Consider the following 18,897-nt stretch of genomic DNA (forward strand, 5'->3'; position numbering starts at 1 on the left):
TAAAATGTGACTGAGTATATATGATGTAAGCTTAAAAGGAAAAAAAACTATAGCTCTAAAACTTAACATCTAATTACATCTTTTAGATTTCAGAAAATTTTTACTTCGACCTTAATTCTGAGCAGATGAAAGGTTTGTTACGTCCACATATACCACCAGCTGCCATTACTACCCTGGCGAGATCAGCTATTTTTTCTATAACTTATCCTTCCCAAGATGTTTTTCTTGTAATAAAGGTAAGAATAATGTCAAATATATTTGTTTATTATATAGTTTCAAATAATCTTTTCCGACTAGTAATGCACATTTCAAAGGCAAAGATTTGACCTTTATTTAGTTTTTTGTTCTTGATAGGCTATAACACAAATATTTCCCATATATTGAAATATAGCCTTATTTTTCTTGGAGAGTTTTATTAGTCAGGATTCTGTGAGAGACAGACTGGATTTATTTTAGAACATTACTTCATGTGATCATTGGAAAGTTTGAAATTTGTGGGGCAGACAATTCAGGTAAGAGTTTTGATTTTGTAATGTTGAGTCTGAGGTCTTCAGAATTCCAAGTTAGAAACCCTGGAGGATTTCCAAGCTATAGTCTTGAGTTACTGAAGAGAATGTCTTCTTCCAGAATAGAATACTCAGTCTTTGCTCGTAAGCTCTACAACAGACTGGATATGGCCCACCCAATAGAAGAGAGTAATCTACTTTATACAAAGTCTACTCCTTTAAATGTAAACCATCTTTTAAAAAGTACCTTGAAGTTGGGCACTGGGCATTTATACCTGTAAATCCTACCTACTCAGGAGACTGAGAACTGAAGATCATGGTTTGAAGATAGCCCAGAGATTCTTATCTGTCTCCAATAAACTACTTAGAAAAAACCAGAAGTGGGGCTGGGAGTGTAGCCTAGTGGTAGAGTGCTTGCCTGGTATTCACGAAGCCCTGGGTTTAATTTCTTGATACCGTATACACAGAAAAGGTTGGAAGTGGTGATGTTCAAGTATAGCACTAGGTTTGAGAAAGCTCAAGACAGTGCCCAGGTCCTAAGTGCAAGCCCTAGGACTGGCAAAGAGGAAGGAAGGGAGAGGAAAGGTGAGAGAGAGAGAGCAGATGGTGGGGGGGGGGGGAGAAAGAGAGAGAGAGAGAGAGAAAGAAAGAGAGAGAGGGGGGAGGGGGAGGGCGCCTAAAGTGGCTCTGTGTCTTTCTTTTTTTGGGGGGGCCAGCCCTGGGCTTGAGTTCAGGGCCTAAGCACTGTCCTTGGGTTTTTTCAAGGCTAGAGCTCTACCACTTGAACCACAGCACCACTTCCAGCTTTTTCTATGTATGTGGTACCAAGGTACATACCTTTATAGAAACATTAGACTGATGTTTGGCAAAACAACTGGCATCATAAAAACCTAGCCAAGTTAACAAATACAGATAAGTCTCATAGCGGATGCCTGTAATTCTATCTACTCAGGAGGCTGAGATCTGAGGATCAAGATTTGAACCCAGCTCAGACAGGAAAGTTAGTGAGACTCTTTATCTCCAACTCATCACCAAAAAGCTGGAAGAGGAGTTGCGGCCCAGCTGGTAGAGTACCTTGAATGAAAAGGCTCAGGGATAGCACCCAGGCCCTAAGTTAAAACTTCAGGTCTAGCAGAAAACAGACAATATACTACAATTGTGCTACCCAGTTTCTTAGTCATTAAATACTAAAGGCTTAATCAGAGTACTACAGAGTATTATGATTTAAATGTCTGCCAATTAAGAATAAGAATTACAATCCAAGTGTGATAGCACATGGCTGTAATTCCAGCATTTGTGAAGCAGAGACGAGAGGGTCTCAAGCTTGAAGGCCTAAGTAGTGAAGATCTTCTTGAAAATAACTAAACATACAGAGGTTCTAAAAGATTACTAAACTAGCTGGGCACTGTGGCTTATGCCTGTATCCTTACTACTCAGGAAGCTGAGATCTGAGGATTGTGGTTTAAAGCCAGTCTGGGCACTAATGTCTATGAGACCCTTATCTCCAGTTATCCACCAGAACAATGAGAAGTGGCCCTATGTCTCATGGGGTAGGGTGGTAGCTTTGAGCTGAACAACTCAGGGACAATGCCCAGGCCCAGAGTTCATGCCCCGTGACCGACAAGAAAAAAAAAGATTACTAAACTAATGTAATCTAAAGAATAATTTACCTTAAATTAACTTTGAAATTAGCTTGAAATATATTCCTTAGTTGCATTGTTGATAGAAAGTTAGCATATTGAGGTAATGAATTTTTTAATGAGGTTATAAAATAGATTGTTGTGAAATGAGTCTTTACTTATAGGAATATTGTTCTAATTTCTGGATACATTCTCTTTAAAAATATTGTAAAGGTGATAAAGGGGAAGGGGAAAGAAGTTTCAGTTAAATAAGTACGGTAATGAGTACATTTCTCTTTTTTTTTTTTTTTTTTTTTTGCCAGTCCTGGGCTTGAGCTCAGGGCCTGAGCACTGTCCTTGGACTTTCTCAAGGCTAGAGCTCTACCACTTGAGCCTCAGCACCACTTCCAGCTTTTTCTATATATGTGGTACCAAGGAACCGAACCTGGGACTTTGTGCATGCTAGGCAAGCACTTTAACCACTAGGCCAAACTCCCGGCCCATGAGTACATTTCTTTTAAAAACTCTTACTCCCTTGGATATATTTTTATGAATTTAGGTCAAAATATATCTTAGTTGTAATAAGCAGTATGCAAGCAAAGATTAAGCAGCAGTTATCGTAAAAGCATTCACTTAAGAGTAAAGTTCTTTTTTTTTTTTTTTTTTGCCAGTCCTGGGCTTGAGCTCAGGGCCTGAGCACTGTCCTTGGACTTTCTCAAGGCTAGAGCTCTACCACTTGAGCCTCAGCACCACTTCCGGCTTTTTTCTACATGTGGTACCGAGGAATCGAACTCGGGTCTTCATGCATGCTAAGCAAGCACTTTAACCACTAGGCCAAACTCCTGGCCCCAAGAGTAAAGTTCTAAAAATGAATAAAAAGTTACTTTACTTTGAGAAAATGGTAGATTTTCATAAAATACAATGCATTAGAGGGATTGAACTAGTAAAATAAAGATGATTACAGAGTATTGGTTGCTTAAAAACAAGGTTATTTAGTAAAATGATTTAGCTGGCTTCAGAGTAAAGAATGAAAGTTGAATGTATATATTTAGTATAAAGTAATAGGAGAGTAATCATGGTACATTTATATAATAAAACATGTCTTTGAGAGCTATAATTTAGATTAAATGTTATTAAATCATATGTATAAACAATGCTGAATGAAGAAAGTTTGGTTCAGAATTACGTACTATGTGATTGATGGTTGATATCGCTTGTAAAATACAAATCTAAGCATAAATGTATGTATATTTATGCGTACATACAGAGAAATATGTATATGAACATAGAATAAAGTTCTCTAATTTTAAAAAGAACCAGAGATAGTTGGTTGACAGGTACTTTTATCCTGTTCTGTATGTTGTCTTTTTATTCTGTTTATTTTGCCTTTCATTATGATAAAGTTTTGATGGTCTAGTTTAATCTATTTTCATTATATTTCCTGTGCTTTTCATGTCATTCTAAATCCAGTATTGTGAAGCTTTTCCCATTTTTTCCCCCTCTCCAGGAGTTCTGTAGTTTTAGGATATATACCTTAGTTTTAGGTCTCTGGTTCATTTTGGTTTATGTAAAGGTCCAGCTTCATTATTTTGTATTTGGATGCACAGTCTTCTAAAACAGTGTTTGTTGAAATGGTTGTCCCTTTTCTATTGTATTGAGTGGTTTTGCATCCTTATACAGAATCATCTTTCATCCTGTCCAAAATTTTCTATTCTTGAATCTAGTGCCGCACTTTTTTTTTTTGGGTCAGTCGTGGGGCTTGAACTCTGAGCCTGGACGCTGTCCCTGAGCTCTACAGCTCAAGGCTAACACTGTACCACTTGAGCTACATCTCCGCTTCCGTTTTTCTGGTAGTTATTTGAATGGTCTACTGGACTTTCGTGCCTGGACTGCTTTGAACCATGATCCTCAAATCTCAGCCTCCTTGGCAGCTAGGATTACAAGCATGAGCCATCAGTGTTTGGCTTACTATTTTGATTACTATAGCTGTATACTAAATTTCTTCTGGAAATGTGAAACATCCAGCTTTTTCATTTTTTTTCATGTTTGTTTTGATTCAGCTTTTTTTTTGGTTTTATTTACATTTTATATGTAATTTAGCATGGATTTTTTCTAGTCCTGAAAAAAGAATCATAGGCATTTTAATAGGATTTCATTAATTATTAATATTGAATAGTATTGAAATTAGTTTCTTTCAATATTTGCTTTTTGCTTTCATTTGTCTTTCATTTTTCTCAGTGACTTTTATAATTTGCAGTGTATAGAATTTTCTTTCTTTTTTCTTTTGTCCTAGGGCTGAAACTCAAGGCCTGGGCACTGTCCCTGAGCTTTTATTTTTGCTCAAGCCTAGCACTGTACCACTTGAGCCATAGTTCCACATCTGAATTTTGGTAGTTAATTGGAGATAAGAGTCTCATGGACTTCCTTGCCTGGGTTAGCTTCAAACTGCAATCTTCAGATTTGTGCCTTCTGAATTGCTGGAATTACGGGTTTGAATCTCTAGCTCATAGGGCTTAGGATTTCTTGTTCTTCCTTGGTTAGGCTTATTCATGAATATTTTATTATTTCTATCTATCTATTTATTTATTTGTTTTTGTGGGTTGTGGGGCTTGAACTCATCTGGGCACTGTCCTTGAGATCTTCAGCTCAAGGCCTCTGCCCTACCCATGGGCCTGGGCTTTGTCCCTGAGCTCTTCAGCTCAAGGCTACCACCCTATCCTTGAGCCAAGCCCCACTTCCTGTTTTCTAGAGGTTACTTGGAGATTAGAGTCTTTTGTGCCAGGTCTGGCTTGCTCTGAACCTTGATCCTCAGATCTTAGCTTCCTGAGTAGCTAGGATTACAGGCGTGAGCCACCATGCCAGGGCGAATATTTTATTTATTTCACAGTATTGTGAGGTGTTTTTTTTTTGTTTTGTTTTGGTTTTTTTTGCCAGTTCTGGGGCTTGAACTCAGGCCTGACCACTGTCCAGAGAGATCTTGAACTCATGATCCTCCTGTCTGGTCTTCCATGTATTAGGATTACGTATCTGTACCTTCACTTTATGGGTTTACAAAAATTATGTACCTAAAAATTTTGCTGTCTAGTGAGATTTTTTAAATTCTTCCTTTCCAATTCAGATAACTTGTGTTTCATTTTCTGGGCTAATTTTCACTTCTAGAGCTTTTTTGAATTTTTTGATTTTAGAGGAAAAGTTTTTAGACTTTCACCATTGAATATGATATTAGTGGTAGGATTTCATATCCATACTTTAGTACATTGAGATAGTTTCCTCATTTTCCTAGTTTATGGGTTGTTTCTGTCAGTAAAAGAGGTTGAATTTTATCGAGTGTTTTTCTGCATTATTTGAGATGATCATATGATTTTGTTTTTCTTTCTGCCATTCTGTTCATGTATGAGGCACTACACTAATTTTAGTGTATTGAGCCATTCAGGCTGCACTGCTTTTTTATGAAGAAAAACCTTTAATTTTTAAACATTTGTTTTTGTCCTGGACAGCTGGAAAAGGTCTTACAGCAAGGAGACATTGGAGAATGTGCAGAACCATACATGATTTTCAAAGAGGCTGACGCCACCAAGGTAGACTGTGTCATTACTGTTGCAACTTGGGGGAAAATTCATGAAGTATAACAAACAATTTTACTACTAACTTAGTTTTTCTGTTAATCTATTTCCTTTTTTCCTTTGCTGCTTAGCTGTGTCCAAACCTCTTTACCCCAGCTTTTTTTTTTTTTTCTTTTGTGTTACGGAATTGATCCCAGGATCTTGCTCATGGCAATTTATTTCTTTTTTTTTTTTTTTTTGCCAGTCCTGGGCTTGAGCTCAGGGCCTGAGCACTGTCCTTGGACTTTCTCAAGGCTAGAGCTCTACCACTGGAGCCTCAGCACCACTTGTGGCTTTGTTCTATGTATGTGGTACCGAGGAATCGAACCCGGGTCTTCATGCCTGCTAGGCAAGCACTTTAACCACTAGGCCAAACTCCCGGCCCCGGCAATTTATTTCTTAAGCCACACCTTTACCCTTAATTCTTTTTTCTTTTTCTTTTTTTATGAAAGAATTTATTAACATTGATTTTTACATCATATTTCAATTGACGTGTTAAACAAGTATTCAAGAAGGGAATCTCTATATCTTTTTTTTTTTTTTTTTTTTTTTTTTTTTTTGTGCTAGTTCTGGGCCTTAAACCTCAGGGCATGGGTATTGTCCCTGAGCTGCTCTAGTCTAATGCTCCACCACGTGAGCCACAGCTCTATTTCTGTTTGTTTTTGTTTTTTTCTTAATTGGAAATAAGAGTTTTATAGACCTTCCTATCCAGGCTAGCTTTGAACTGTGATTTTCAGATCTCAACTTTCTGAGTAGCCAGGATTTAACTCATGAGCCACCAATACCCAGCCCTAATTGATTCTTTAATTTTTTTCCTTGAAGAGAACTTAATTAATTTAGTTTAATTCCTAAATGATTAAAACAACCTAGTGATATTGCTAGGCTTTCCTAGCATTCTTGGTTTTTCATCTGATTATGAGTAATTAGAAATATAGTAAAAATAGGAATTTTAGCCTTCATTTTGGTATAAGATGTCTGGTTTCCAGAATTTAAATGAACTTGTAAAAACAAAAGTTAAATATTTAATATCAGATGGCAATATTCTCTATTAGCTCTAACAATATAAATGGTCCCTGTATCTTTGAATAGAAAGGAATATGTGGTAGAGTGTTTGCCTAGCACTCATGAAGGATTGGGTACAATTTCTAAGTACCACATAAACAGAAAATTCCAGAAGTGCACTGTGGCTCAAGTGGTAGAGTGCTATCTTTGAGCCACAATGCCAGAGCCCTGAGTCCAAGCCCCAGGATGAGGAAAAAAAAAAGAAAAGAAACAAAGAAATATTTAAGGAATATTGAACAAGCCACCAAAAACTAGAAAATGTTTTGTTCTCTGTTTTCTGAGACTGAAAACTGTACTTTCTGTCATGATTTTCTTTGATCTTCGGCTGTTTGGCTAATACCATATTGAAATTTTCTGGCTCTTCCCAGGTTGACATTTTACAAATCAAATTAGCTCTGTTATATAGGGCTAAGAAATATACCAGCAGCTTTGTCAATTTTCCTTTATGTAGACTGATAGAATTAAGCATGCTTGTTATTTAGATTGTTAAATCAAGAACTTCTTTTGGTGGTTCAATATAGTTAGTTATAAATAATGTTACTACATGCTTTCTTTTCAATGTCTTCCAGCCCTGAGTCCTATGGAAAAAGTATAGGTTTTCTTTCAGTCCTGGTCATTGTTTCACTCTTGCAGGCCACCTTATTATTTATTTCTGTATAAGCTGAAATTGAACTAGCCAAATGACTATTTGAACATGAGTCATTCTCTAGGATTTGGACCTCCTAAAGTACTTTTTTTCTTTGCTTCTTTTATTGTATTCTGGACTTGTTTATTTTTGGCTTATTTGTATCCCCTATTCTCACTCCATGGCTGCTGTTAGGGGTTACATAAGATTGGCTCAGTTGCTTCCATTTTTTTTTTTTTTTTTGCCAATCCTGGGCTTGAGCTCAGGGCCTGAGCACTGTCCTTGGACTTTCTCAAGGCTAAAGCTCTGCCACTTGAGCCTTAGCACCATTTCTGGCTTTTTCCTATGTATGTGGTACCGAGGAATCGAACCCGGGTCTTCATGCATGCTAGGCAAGCACTTTAACCACTAGGCCAAACTCCTGGCCCTGCTTCCATGTTTTATATAGTAGCAAACTTTTAGCAAATTATAACCAGAGTGTTTTACAGCTCTCAGTTGCTGACAAAGCCATGATTATGTTTCTTTTCCGAAATAATACTTGCAATCCATAAACATGCTTGTCAAAATTAACTGTATATATAGATTTCTAGAATGAATGAGATTATTCTTTAGTTAAGATAATGCATTGGTGTTTGACCTCTGAAAATGACAGTATTTTTAGTTAGTTAATAGAAAACAATCACAGTCCTGTAATATGTTCAGGCAGTCACTCTAGGCTACAACCCCATTTTTGCTAATTATTGAGTACCTATTTCTTTATGTAGTAGGAAATAGCCCTTAGTTGATTTCTTTACACTGTATTCATATATAAAGTTCTGTTCTGCAGAATAAGGAAAAATTGGAGAAATTGAAAAGTCAAGCCGATCAGTTTTGTCAAAGACTTGGAAAGTACCGCATGCCTTTTGCTTGGACTGCAATTCATTTAATGAATATTGTTAGCAGTGCTGGGAGTTTAGAGAGGGATTCTACGGAAGTAGAAATCAGTACTGGAGGTAAGAATGTTTGAATGTACGATTCTTTTTTCTTACTTGGCTTGTTTTGTTTGTTGATAGTGTGATATGTTATGGCATTTACAAAGATTTTGGCACACTGGAATCTCTGTACTGGCGACGTTGATGTAGTAGGTCTGCAAATTTTGAGGTCAGACTGGGCTACATAATGAGACCAAGTCTCAAAACACCAGAGGAAATTGACCACTAGGATTATATCAAAATAAAATATTTCTGCACAGCTAGAGACATAGTTACTAAAGAGGACAGCTAACAGACTGGGAGAAGATCTTTACCAGATTACAAAGGTGTAATATTCAAGGAACTCAAGAAAGTAAGCCCTCCCAAAGTTAATAAAACAATCACTAAATGAGCAGAGGAGCTTAGGAGAGACTTCTCAGAAAAAGCGATAAGATTTTTTTCCAAGTCTTTTCATATTAAGTGAAGTAAGCCAGACCCAAAGGAACATAGGCTCAATAGTTTCCCTCATTTGTAATAATTAGTACACATCCAAGACTCTCTTAGCAGAGGATGACAATAGAAACCTAGCTTTCTATATAGGTTTTATAGGATGAGACTAAGTGAAAAGATTTCTAGGATATGGAAACAAGATTGTTGTTCTTAATGTATTATGTTATTTCTCTTCTCTTTTTTTTGTTCTTTGGTTAATCTCATATTGTTACTGTGTCTGACTTTGTTACCTGGTGTATTGTATATATGTTTATTTGCTTATTTGAATTAGGAAAGGGGAAGGGGGAAACAAGGTGATTAGAAGGGGTAGGGGGAGGAAAATGGACAAAAATATGAGAAGGGGTATCAGTGTGTGACAAATAACGTGCCTACTACCTGACGAATGTACTGTAACCCCTCTATACATTAACCGACATTAAAAGTAAAAAAGAAAAAAAAGAGAAAGAGGTAAGAATAAAAAAGAAACACATGTAGAAATGCCCATCATTTCTGGCCATAAAGGAAATGGAAATCTCACCCGAGTTAGATTGCCAACATTGTGAATTTGAACAACACAAATGTTGGTAGGAATGTGGACCAAAAGAGGAGACTCTTAGGTGGAGAGAAGCACAAAGGCACAATGCCTATGTGCATCTGATCATATAAAATATTTATTGAAATGAACACCAAGAAATGGAAATAAGTATTTTCTTAGTGGTTTCTTTTTCTTTTTGTATTGCTTGTTTTTCTGTCATTGGGAGGAAAAGGAGAAGGTACAGAAATGGAGTTACAAAGGGTGAATAAATGCAGCCATAGTACTCACTAGACGCTATGTTGAAAATGAACTATATAACTTGTAGATGGGAATGGAATGGAAAAACTGGGAGAGACACTGAGGGAAGGAGTGACATTATCCACAAAGAAATGTACTGTTTACTTGACTGTGTAACTTTAATCCCTTTGTACTTCACTATTTAAAATAACAGTAAAAGGGCTAGGAGTTTGGCCTAGAGTGCTTGCCTAGCATGGGTGAAGACCTGGGTTCAATTCTTCAGTACTGCATACATGGATAAAGCTGAAAGTGGTGCTCTGGCTCAAGTGGTAGAGTTCTATCCTTGAGAAAGCATAAAGACAGTGCTCAAGCCCTGAGTTCAAGCCCCAGGACTAGCAAAATAAATACATAAATAAATGAATGAATGAAAATTAAATTTAAAAAGAATAATAATGCAATAAACATCATTGTATCCACCATCTAGCAAATGAAAAAAAAGCAGAGGGAAAGAAAATGGATTTCATTTAATATAATTCACGTAGGATAAAGTACACCATTGTTTTATTTCAGTGAGTCATGCTACCACTACCACAGTCTATTTTTGGAATACTTTTTTTTTGTGTGTGCCAGTCCTGGGCTTGAGCTCAGGGCCTGAGCACTCTCCTTGAACTTTCTTAAGGCTAGAGCTCTACCACTTGAGCCTCAGTACCACTTCTGGCTTTTTTCTATGTAAGTGGTACCGAGGAATTGAATCCCCAGATCTTCGTGCATGCTAGGCAAGCACTCTACCACTAGACTAAATTTTCAGCCCCTGGAATACTTTTGTGTCTATTAGCAGCTACTCTTCTTTACCCCAAATTTACACACTGAGCCTTATATAACCATAATATACTTTCTTTTTTTTTTTTTTTTTGCCAGTCCTGGGCTTGAGCTCAGGGCCTGAGCACTCTCCTTGGACTTTCTCAAGGCTAGAGCTCTACCACTTGAGCCTCAGCACCACTTCTGGCTTTTTTCTATGTATGTGGTACCGAGGAATTGAACCCGGGTCTTCATGCATGCTAGGCAAGCACTTTAACCACTAGGCCAAACTCCCGGCCCCTATACTTTCTGTCTCTATGGATTTGCCTGTATCAGATATACACAAGCAGAATTATGTAGTGGTCACTTTTCTTTTAGAAGCATATTTTCACAAGATTCATCCATGTAGCATATATCTATATTGTTATCTATGCACATGCCCATTTTGGTGCCTAAACTCAGAATCTGGGTGCTGTTCCTTAGCTTTTTTGCTCAAAACTAGTGCTCTGCCAGCTGAGCCACAGCTCCATTAATAATGGGTTTTTGGTATCTAATTGGAGATAAGAGTTTCACAAACTTTATGCCTGCATTGGCTTTGAATTATGATCTTCAGATCTCATCCTCTGAAGTAGCATGAACCACTAGCATTTGGCTTGGATAGTCCATTTTATTGATTCAGTGTAAGCTATTGATGTTAATGCTTTTTGTATTATTTCTACTTTTTGGTCATTATGAGACAGTGTTGCAGCAAATAATCAAGCTTTTATGTGGGTTTATGTTTTTATTTCTCTTGAATATACTTAACATTCTGAGGATTTGTCATATTCTACATTAATGGAACCTTTTTTTTTTTTGTCGGTCATAGGGCATGAACTCTGGTGGGCCTAGGCGCTGTCCCTGAGCTCTTCCGCTCAAGGCCACCACCCTACCTCTGGAGCCTCCGTGCGTCCTCCAGTTTTCTAGTGGTTAATTGGAGATAAGAGTCTCAGGGACTTTCGTGATTGGGCTGGCTTTGAACCACGATCCAGTTAACTCTCAGAAAATCAGAAGAGCACTTTGGCTAAAAGTGGTAGAGTACTAGCTTTGAGTGAAAGTGCTCAGGGACAGGGCCCAGGCCCCGAGGTCCAAGCCCCATCCAGTAGTTTGAGGCCAGCCCAGTTAAATAGCAAGCCTATTTCTCAACAAAAGAACCCCCCACCAACCAGAACCAAACAACACAAAAAAAATGACTAAACAAAAACAGATTTAACATTTTTTTTTGCCAGTCCTGGGTCTTGAATTCAGGGCCTGAGCACTGTCCTTGTGCTTTCTCAAAGCTAGAACTCCACCACTTGAGCCACAGCATCACTTCTGGCTTTTTCTATGTATGTAGTACCGAGGAATTGAACCCATGTCTTCATGCATGCTAGGCAAGTACTCTACCATTAGACCAAACTTCTGGCCCCATATTTTGGTTTTCATAATCGTATTTTCAAATTTTTTCTTCTTTATAGCTCCTTTTCCTAAAATCTATTTTGAAATGTGTTATACATCTACATATTTGTCAATTCCCTGCAATTTTCTTTTATTATTAATTTATAGTTTCGTCTTTTCTTGGAGAACATATTTTATATTATCTAAACCTTTTGCATTTATTATATCTTATTTCAAAATTTCCACTTGATTTTAGCCAAAATCTAAGAAGCATTACTTTATGTATTATTGTATAGACTGAGATGGAGAATGATCTGTTATTTCTTGAGAAGAATGTGTAGTCTTGGAATGAAAGTTGATTTTTGAATCTGTCAGATACTAGAAATGAGGGATGATTATATCATGGTGAATGAAGTTTCCATTGTGGTGAATATGTCATAGTAATATATTGATCTTGTACTGCTTCTGGTATGCATGATCAAAAATGTTTGGTCATAAACAGAGATTTTTGAGTGTTAGAAACTCTACTTTGGTAAAGTTAACAACAACAACCAAAAAGGGGCAGAAGTTGGCTGTACTCTTTTCTTAGTAATCTCCCTAAAACACAAATTCCTCTAGTATAAGCCATGCTGAACATATTATTTTTAACTTTCATAGGTTGTTCTTTATGTTTGGAAAGATAATTTGAGATAAATTTTTTTTTAAATGAATATTCTGTTTCTTTTCCTTGGTAGAGCGAAAAGGATCTTGGTCAGAAAGGAGGAATTCTAGTATTGTTGGTAGACGATCCCTTGAAAGGACAACTAGTGGAGATGATGCTTGCAACTTGACCAGCTTTCGACCTGCTACTCTCACAGTGACAAATTTTTTTAAGCAGGTATTGTTCTGTCATGTAGGAATTCTGGAGACATGTTTGTACAGAAATTTCATTTTAGAAGAGCAGTAATTGCATTATACAGATTATGAGTCTGATTTCACAAACATTTTTAGAACAACTGAGAATAAAAATATAAAGAACAATAAAAATGGGTACTATGAGAATAAGAAATAACATATTGTGCCTGTTGTTTTGTCATTAGATACTATATCTGTGGTGTATGAAGTAGAATGTTTTTGGGCAAAAGTGTACTTGGAAATTTTTTTTTCAGTCGTTAGACTTGAACTCAGGGCCTCAGCTGAGGTCTTTTTTTGCTCTAGGCTAGAGCTCTTCCACTTTGAGCCATAGCTCCACTTCTAGTTCTTTAGCAGTTAATTGGTGATAAGAGTCTCACCAGGACTTTTCTGCCTGGGTTGGCTTTGAACCTAATCCTCAGATCTCAGCCTCTTGAGTAGCTAGGATTACAGGTATGAGCCACAAGCACCCAACTGTAGTTGGATTTTTTAGAAACAAATTTGTATATCCAAGAGATTTTAATCATCAAATATATTTCACTTTTTGCAAATGTATTTCCTTAAATCTGTTTTTTTCCAAACATTGTTTAGACTTTTTTGTAATAATGGAAACCAGTATAGTAGCAACACCCAGCTTACAAAACAAACAATGGGATAGAAGAAAAATTATATAATGCATATCTTGAGGTTAAATATTGATCCAGAGAACTTTCTTTCCTCTTTCTTGCATTTTTTTTTGCCAGTCCTGGGGCTTGAACTCAGGACCTAAGCACTGTCCTTGGGCTTTCCTCAAGGCTAGTGCTCTACCACTTGGGCCACAGCACCACTTCCAGCTTTCCTATGTAGGTGATACTAAGGAATCAAACCTGGGTCTTAGTGCATGCTAGGCAAGCATTCTATCACTAGGCCAGACTCCCTGCCCCATCTTTCTTGAGTTTTTGAGTGCATTTGTGTTGGTATATATATACTGGATTTTAATCTTTAATAGGTTATATACTATGAATTCAGATCAGAAAATATGAAGATCTATCATAAGTGACCAGATGGCCAGAGCCATATAAGAATGGATAGAAAAATGAATATTAGGGCTTAGCAGTAAGGACCTGTCTAGCAGTCAGATTCTTGAATCTAAGTTCCAGTAGTTTCAAAAAATTTTTTTCTCAGCTATAAGCATGTAATAATTTAAAGTATTTTTTTAATAATAGGTAGAAAATTGTGACTGAATGGCCAGAGCCATATGAGAATGGATAGAAAAATGTGTATAAGGGCTTAGCAGTGAGGGCCTGTCTAGCAGTCAAATTCTTGAATCTAAGTCCCAGTAGTTTCAAAAAAAATTTTTTTTCAGCTATAACCATGTAATAATTTCAAGTATTTTTATAATAGCTAGGAAATTGTGCATCACACAAACACAAATTAAGTTAAAAGTAGAGATTATGATTTTATTGTAGTAGAATTTAAGACATAACTTTTTCCAAATGAGACCTAGAAAGCCTGGTACCAGTGTGTCATGTCTGTAATCCTGGCTATTCAGGAGGCTGAGCCTAGCTAGTCAGGCCAATCTGCAGGTGAGAATTCACTCTGACTTTTGAGATTTTATGCTGATTGTTTTGGATTTCTGCAATTATTAAATCCATATCTGAGTGGGAAAAAAGTAGAGATTATTATTTTTATCGTAGTAGATTTTAAGACATAACTTTTTCCAAATGAGACATAGAAAGCAGCCTTTGAAGCCTGGTACCAGTGTGTTATGTCTGTAATCCTGGCTACTCAGGAGCCTGAGATCTGAGGATCACAGTTCGAAGTCAGCCCAGGCAGGAATATCTGTGAGACTCTTATCTCTAGTTAACTACCAGAAAACTGGAAGTGTTGCTCTGGCTCAAAAAGCACTAGCCTTAAGTGAAAAAGTTCAGTGACAGAACCCAGGTCCTGAGTTCAAGCTCTACAACCAACCAAAAAAACAAAACAAAACAAAAACCATTACCATCCACAACTAGGAATGATACAGCAATGATGATGTAGTGACTTGAAATGCAGTCAGCCAAAATAACTATTAGAAATAATACAGATTTTTAAAATAAGAGCTAGCCTATACTATAGTCTTAAAGTTATTTGTTCTGTATAATAATAAGTATATAAGTTATCTGTTGTGTCAGGTGTATACAGCAATAAACAAGCAATGCAGTGGAGGCAATGAAACTAGACCTCTATAGTGAACTAGGCTCATTCATGTGTTCAGGGGTTGGCTGAAATAAACTGATCTAGAAGACTTCTGGGAACACTGAATATCTCTCATACTTGCTAATAGCAATTTCAAAAGCTAAGGTAGTCTAGATTGTGCAAATTCTTTCTAAATCTGTTTGAATAATGTTTGCTCATTAACCTGTCTATAGACACATGACTTAGGCTAGGAGAGACAATTATGCCCCATCCCATCCAGAGAAATGCATGGAAACAGATAGGACCAAAAGCATGGGAGCCAGTAATACAATTTCCTGTGTTAAGTAAATAGAAATAATTAAGATTATAGATAACCTGAATATATTATGGATAAAGACTAAAGACCTGTATTCTGGATTCAAGTGAGTGTACTTGTTATAGCATATTAGATCACTTACAATTTTCATAAATTTATATTCTATATATCTCAGTAAAATTAATTTAGAGGTATTTAGAGCAAACAGTAGTCACTCAAACGTTAAATCATTTTCCCAAGTAATGAGATAAAGACAGAACTGTTGAGAATATAGTAATTAAAAAAAAAACTGAGTTTTGGCTGAAGGTGATCTCACACCAGTAAACATCCTTAGATACATTCAGTAAGTTCATTAACAAATAAGTTAAAAAGATAATATGAAGTATTCAAACGTGACAGAGTGTCAAGACAAGGTTGATTTGATTAAGGATTAACTCCTAAATAAAATAATAAAATTAGCCTGTACAATTTTAATTGTAAAAATATTAACATTATTTATTTTTAGATCTTTAGTATTTGTTGTGTTCTTATAAAGAATTAGCCAATATGTAGGTTTTTTACTGAAAAAATTTGGTGATATAAAATTGGAAAGACAAGCATGAACCAAAAAAACCCCAAATTTATAAATTTTTAAATATATTTTTACATTAGTCTGCTTTTGCTTAGGTTTTATATCTATATTCTTTTTTTTTTTTTTTTTTGCCAGTCCTGGGCTTGAGCTCAGGGCCTGAGCACTGTCCTTGGACTTTCTCAAGGCTAGAGCTCTACCACTTGAGCCTCAGCACCATTTCTGGCTTTTTTCTATGTATGTGGTACCGAGGAATCGAACATGGGTCTTCATGCATGCTAGGCAAGCACTCTACCACTAGGCCAAACTCCCAGCCCTATATCTATATTCTTATTTTTCCTTCTTTTCATCTTTCTCTAACTTATACTAGTTTTCTATATTTTATGGCATTCTATAATATTTTGTAGGCATATGTTATAGACCATAAATAACATAAAACAAAAAAGTGGTATCATAAATCTTAGTAAAATTTGAAGAGACCAGAGAAGTAAGTCAAGAAATAATTTATAGTTTTAGTTTTCTCTTTGACTGCATTGTAGATAGAAATGCTTGCTTCTTAGCAAATAATATGTTTATTTCCTCTTAGTTGTTTTTTAAATACACGTTTTTATTGGTTTTTGGAATTAGGAAGGAGATCGTTTGAGTGATGAAGATCTGTACAAATTCCTTGCTGATATGAGAAGACCATCATCAGTCTTAAGGCGGCTAAGACCCATTACAGGTATTTACATTTTTTGTGTTTTAGCAGTTTGGACAGGATCTGTGATAATTTGAGTTCTAAAGTGTGAGTGATGAATAGTATCATGATTTAAGATTACTTTTCATAGAGAAAAATGTGCACCTTGAATGTAAATTCGGAAAATTGAGTCATACTGTGGTTGGAGCAAGACATTTAGAATAAAAATGTTTTAAAGTATTATAAATAAAAAAATACAATGTTTAAACTTGAAATGTTGGCTTGTTCCTATGCTTGATCCTTGTTTTTTTTTTTTTTTATTGTTTGCTTATTTGCTAGTGCTGGAGCTTGAACTCAGGGCCTGGGCATTGTCCTTGAGCTTTCTCAAGGCTAGCACTCTACCACTTGAGCCACAGTACCACTTCCTGCTTTTTCTGTGTATGTGGTATTGAGGAATTGAACCTAGGGATTCATGCATGCTAGATAGGCACTCTACCACTAGGCACGCTCCCAGCCACCACCTCCCCCCCTTTTTTAAACTTAATTTCTTGATTTTTTTTCATCCATCCATCCCATCATTAATCCATTTAGAAGGTACTTCTTATTCTACATGCACTTGTGGATCTAAAAGTAATTTTTAAGATTGAGACTTGGTAAAGTAATTTAGAAGTTTAAGATGAGGAAGTAGAACTGTGGCTCAAGTGATAGAGTATACCAGCTTTGAGCAAACAAGCCAAGCAAGAGCTTAAGGCCTAGAGTTCAAGAAGTTCAAGCCCTAGTAGCAGCAGGAAAGAAAAAGGAGGAGTAGAAGGGAAATGGAGAGGGAAAGGGGAAAGAAAAGAATGGGATGGAGCAGCAGGGGAAGTATGAGATGATAATATGAGATGATAATTTTGTTTCTATAGTTTTCTTTCCAGATTTACAAAACAGGTTCTCAATCTTTCTAAAAATATTATCATGTTTTAGACAAATTTCTGTTATTGTGACAAATTACCTAGGAAACATGCACTGAAAAGGAAGAAAGATTTGTTTGGATTCATAGTTTTAGAGGCTTCAATGTATGGTTGGTTGACTTCATTGCTTTTGGGCTGATGGTGTTGCAGAACATCATGGCAAAGAGCATTTGTGGAACAAAAGTTCTTACCTCGTGGTGTTCAGTGAGAAACAAGTGAAAAAAGGGGCCAGGTTCTCAGTGTTCCCCACTTCGATGGACATGTCTTAATGACCTAACTTCCCCTCACTAGGTCCTATGTTCTAATAGGGGTGGGCTATATAAGGGCCCATGAAATGATTTGATACATGACAAGACAGATATGCAATGCTTCTCTTTGCCTGCATTGATCATACTTTAGAGCCTCTGATGATGTTATAAATGTCCAACTGGCCCTTGACAGCAAGAAGGTTCTTGACCTCTATAAGGTTTTACCACCTTCAGTGTGGCTGAAGGCTTTAAACATGAATCTTTGGCCATTTCACATCCAAGCTATAGTAGTCTTTGGGTTTTTATTTGTTTTACTTACATTGATTTTTTTTTTTTTCTGTCATGGGGCTTGAACTCTGGGCCTGGGCTCTGTCCTTGAACTCTATAGCTCAAGGCTAGCATTCTACCACTTGAGCCACAGAGCCACTTCCTGTTTATATTGATTCTGTAATATATTTTAATATGCAGCTCAGCTGAAGATAGATATTTCTCCTGCACCTGAAAATCCCCATTATTGCCTAACCCCGGAGCTGCTTCAAGTGAAGCTTTACCCTGACAGTAGAGTCAGACCTACCAGAGAAATTTTAGAATTTCCTGCCAAGGATGTTTATGTTCCAAATACTACTTACAGGTAAGAGATTTTAATTTTGGAGAATTCTGAGATTAAAATGCAGTATATTCTAATTTTAAGACAGAGCTATAATGAAACTTCAAAAATCGTTATATTCTTTGTTTATTCTTCCATCTCTTAGTGCTTTTATGAATAGCTATGATGTAATATGCTTTTACAATTAGCCAGGTATAATGTAAATTACATTTTTTTTAAGAACAACAATCATTCATTATATGGCTTATGTTTACATCATCTTTTAAATGACAAGTTTAACAAACAAGTGTTCAATGAGGGAATCTCTAATTACAATCTCTGGGACTTAGTATTTTGAACTTAATCAAAATTAGGCTAAGGGTTTGAATGTCATAGAAACATATCAATTTATGAAATAAAACATTATGTCTATAGAGTCATAGGTTTTTATGTCTATATAGTTATGTTTGTATTTCCATTACCATGTCCATAGCTTTGGGTATGCAGTTATTGAGTCCTCGCTCTTGTACTCTTTGGATTGTAGTAGCATTTGACTACTAAGGTCTTTGCTTAAAATGTTTGAATCGATATTTATCCTCAAATGTTTACTCTTAGCACAATCTTAGCTTACACATAAATCAAATTTATATGCTTATACTAACTGTG

General features: G+C 36.3%; 1 protein-coding gene across 13 annotated transcripts in view; it reads left to right on the top strand.

Annotated features, from left to right (window-relative positions):
* Dock7 (dedicator of cytokinesis 7) overlaps window positions 1-18,897 on the top strand; it is a 156,493-nt gene that overhangs the window by 32,145 nt on the left and 105,451 nt on the right. For all 13 annotated transcript variants that reach the window (XM_090334719.1, XM_090334707.1, XM_090334709.1 and 10 more), the window contains exons 9-14: window positions 87-236; window positions 5,623-5,703; window positions 8,241-8,406; window positions 12,571-12,713; window positions 16,396-16,489; window positions 18,114-18,276. In XM_090334719.1, coding sequence (XP_090190845.1) covers window positions 87-236; window positions 5,623-5,703; window positions 8,241-8,406; window positions 12,571-12,713; window positions 16,396-16,489; window positions 18,114-18,276 — 797 coding nt within the window. The remainder of the gene's footprint in view (window positions 1-86; window positions 237-5,622; window positions 5,704-8,240; window positions 8,407-12,570; window positions 12,714-16,395; window positions 16,490-18,113; window positions 18,277-18,897) is intronic.

The sequence above is a fragment of the Megascapheus bottae genome, chromosome 6 (genome assembly GCF_031878675.1).
Source record: "Megascapheus bottae isolate mThoBot1 chromosome 6, mThoBot2.hap1, whole genome shotgun sequence".
NCBI lineage: Eukaryota > Metazoa > Chordata > Mammalia > Rodentia > Geomyidae > Megascapheus > Megascapheus bottae.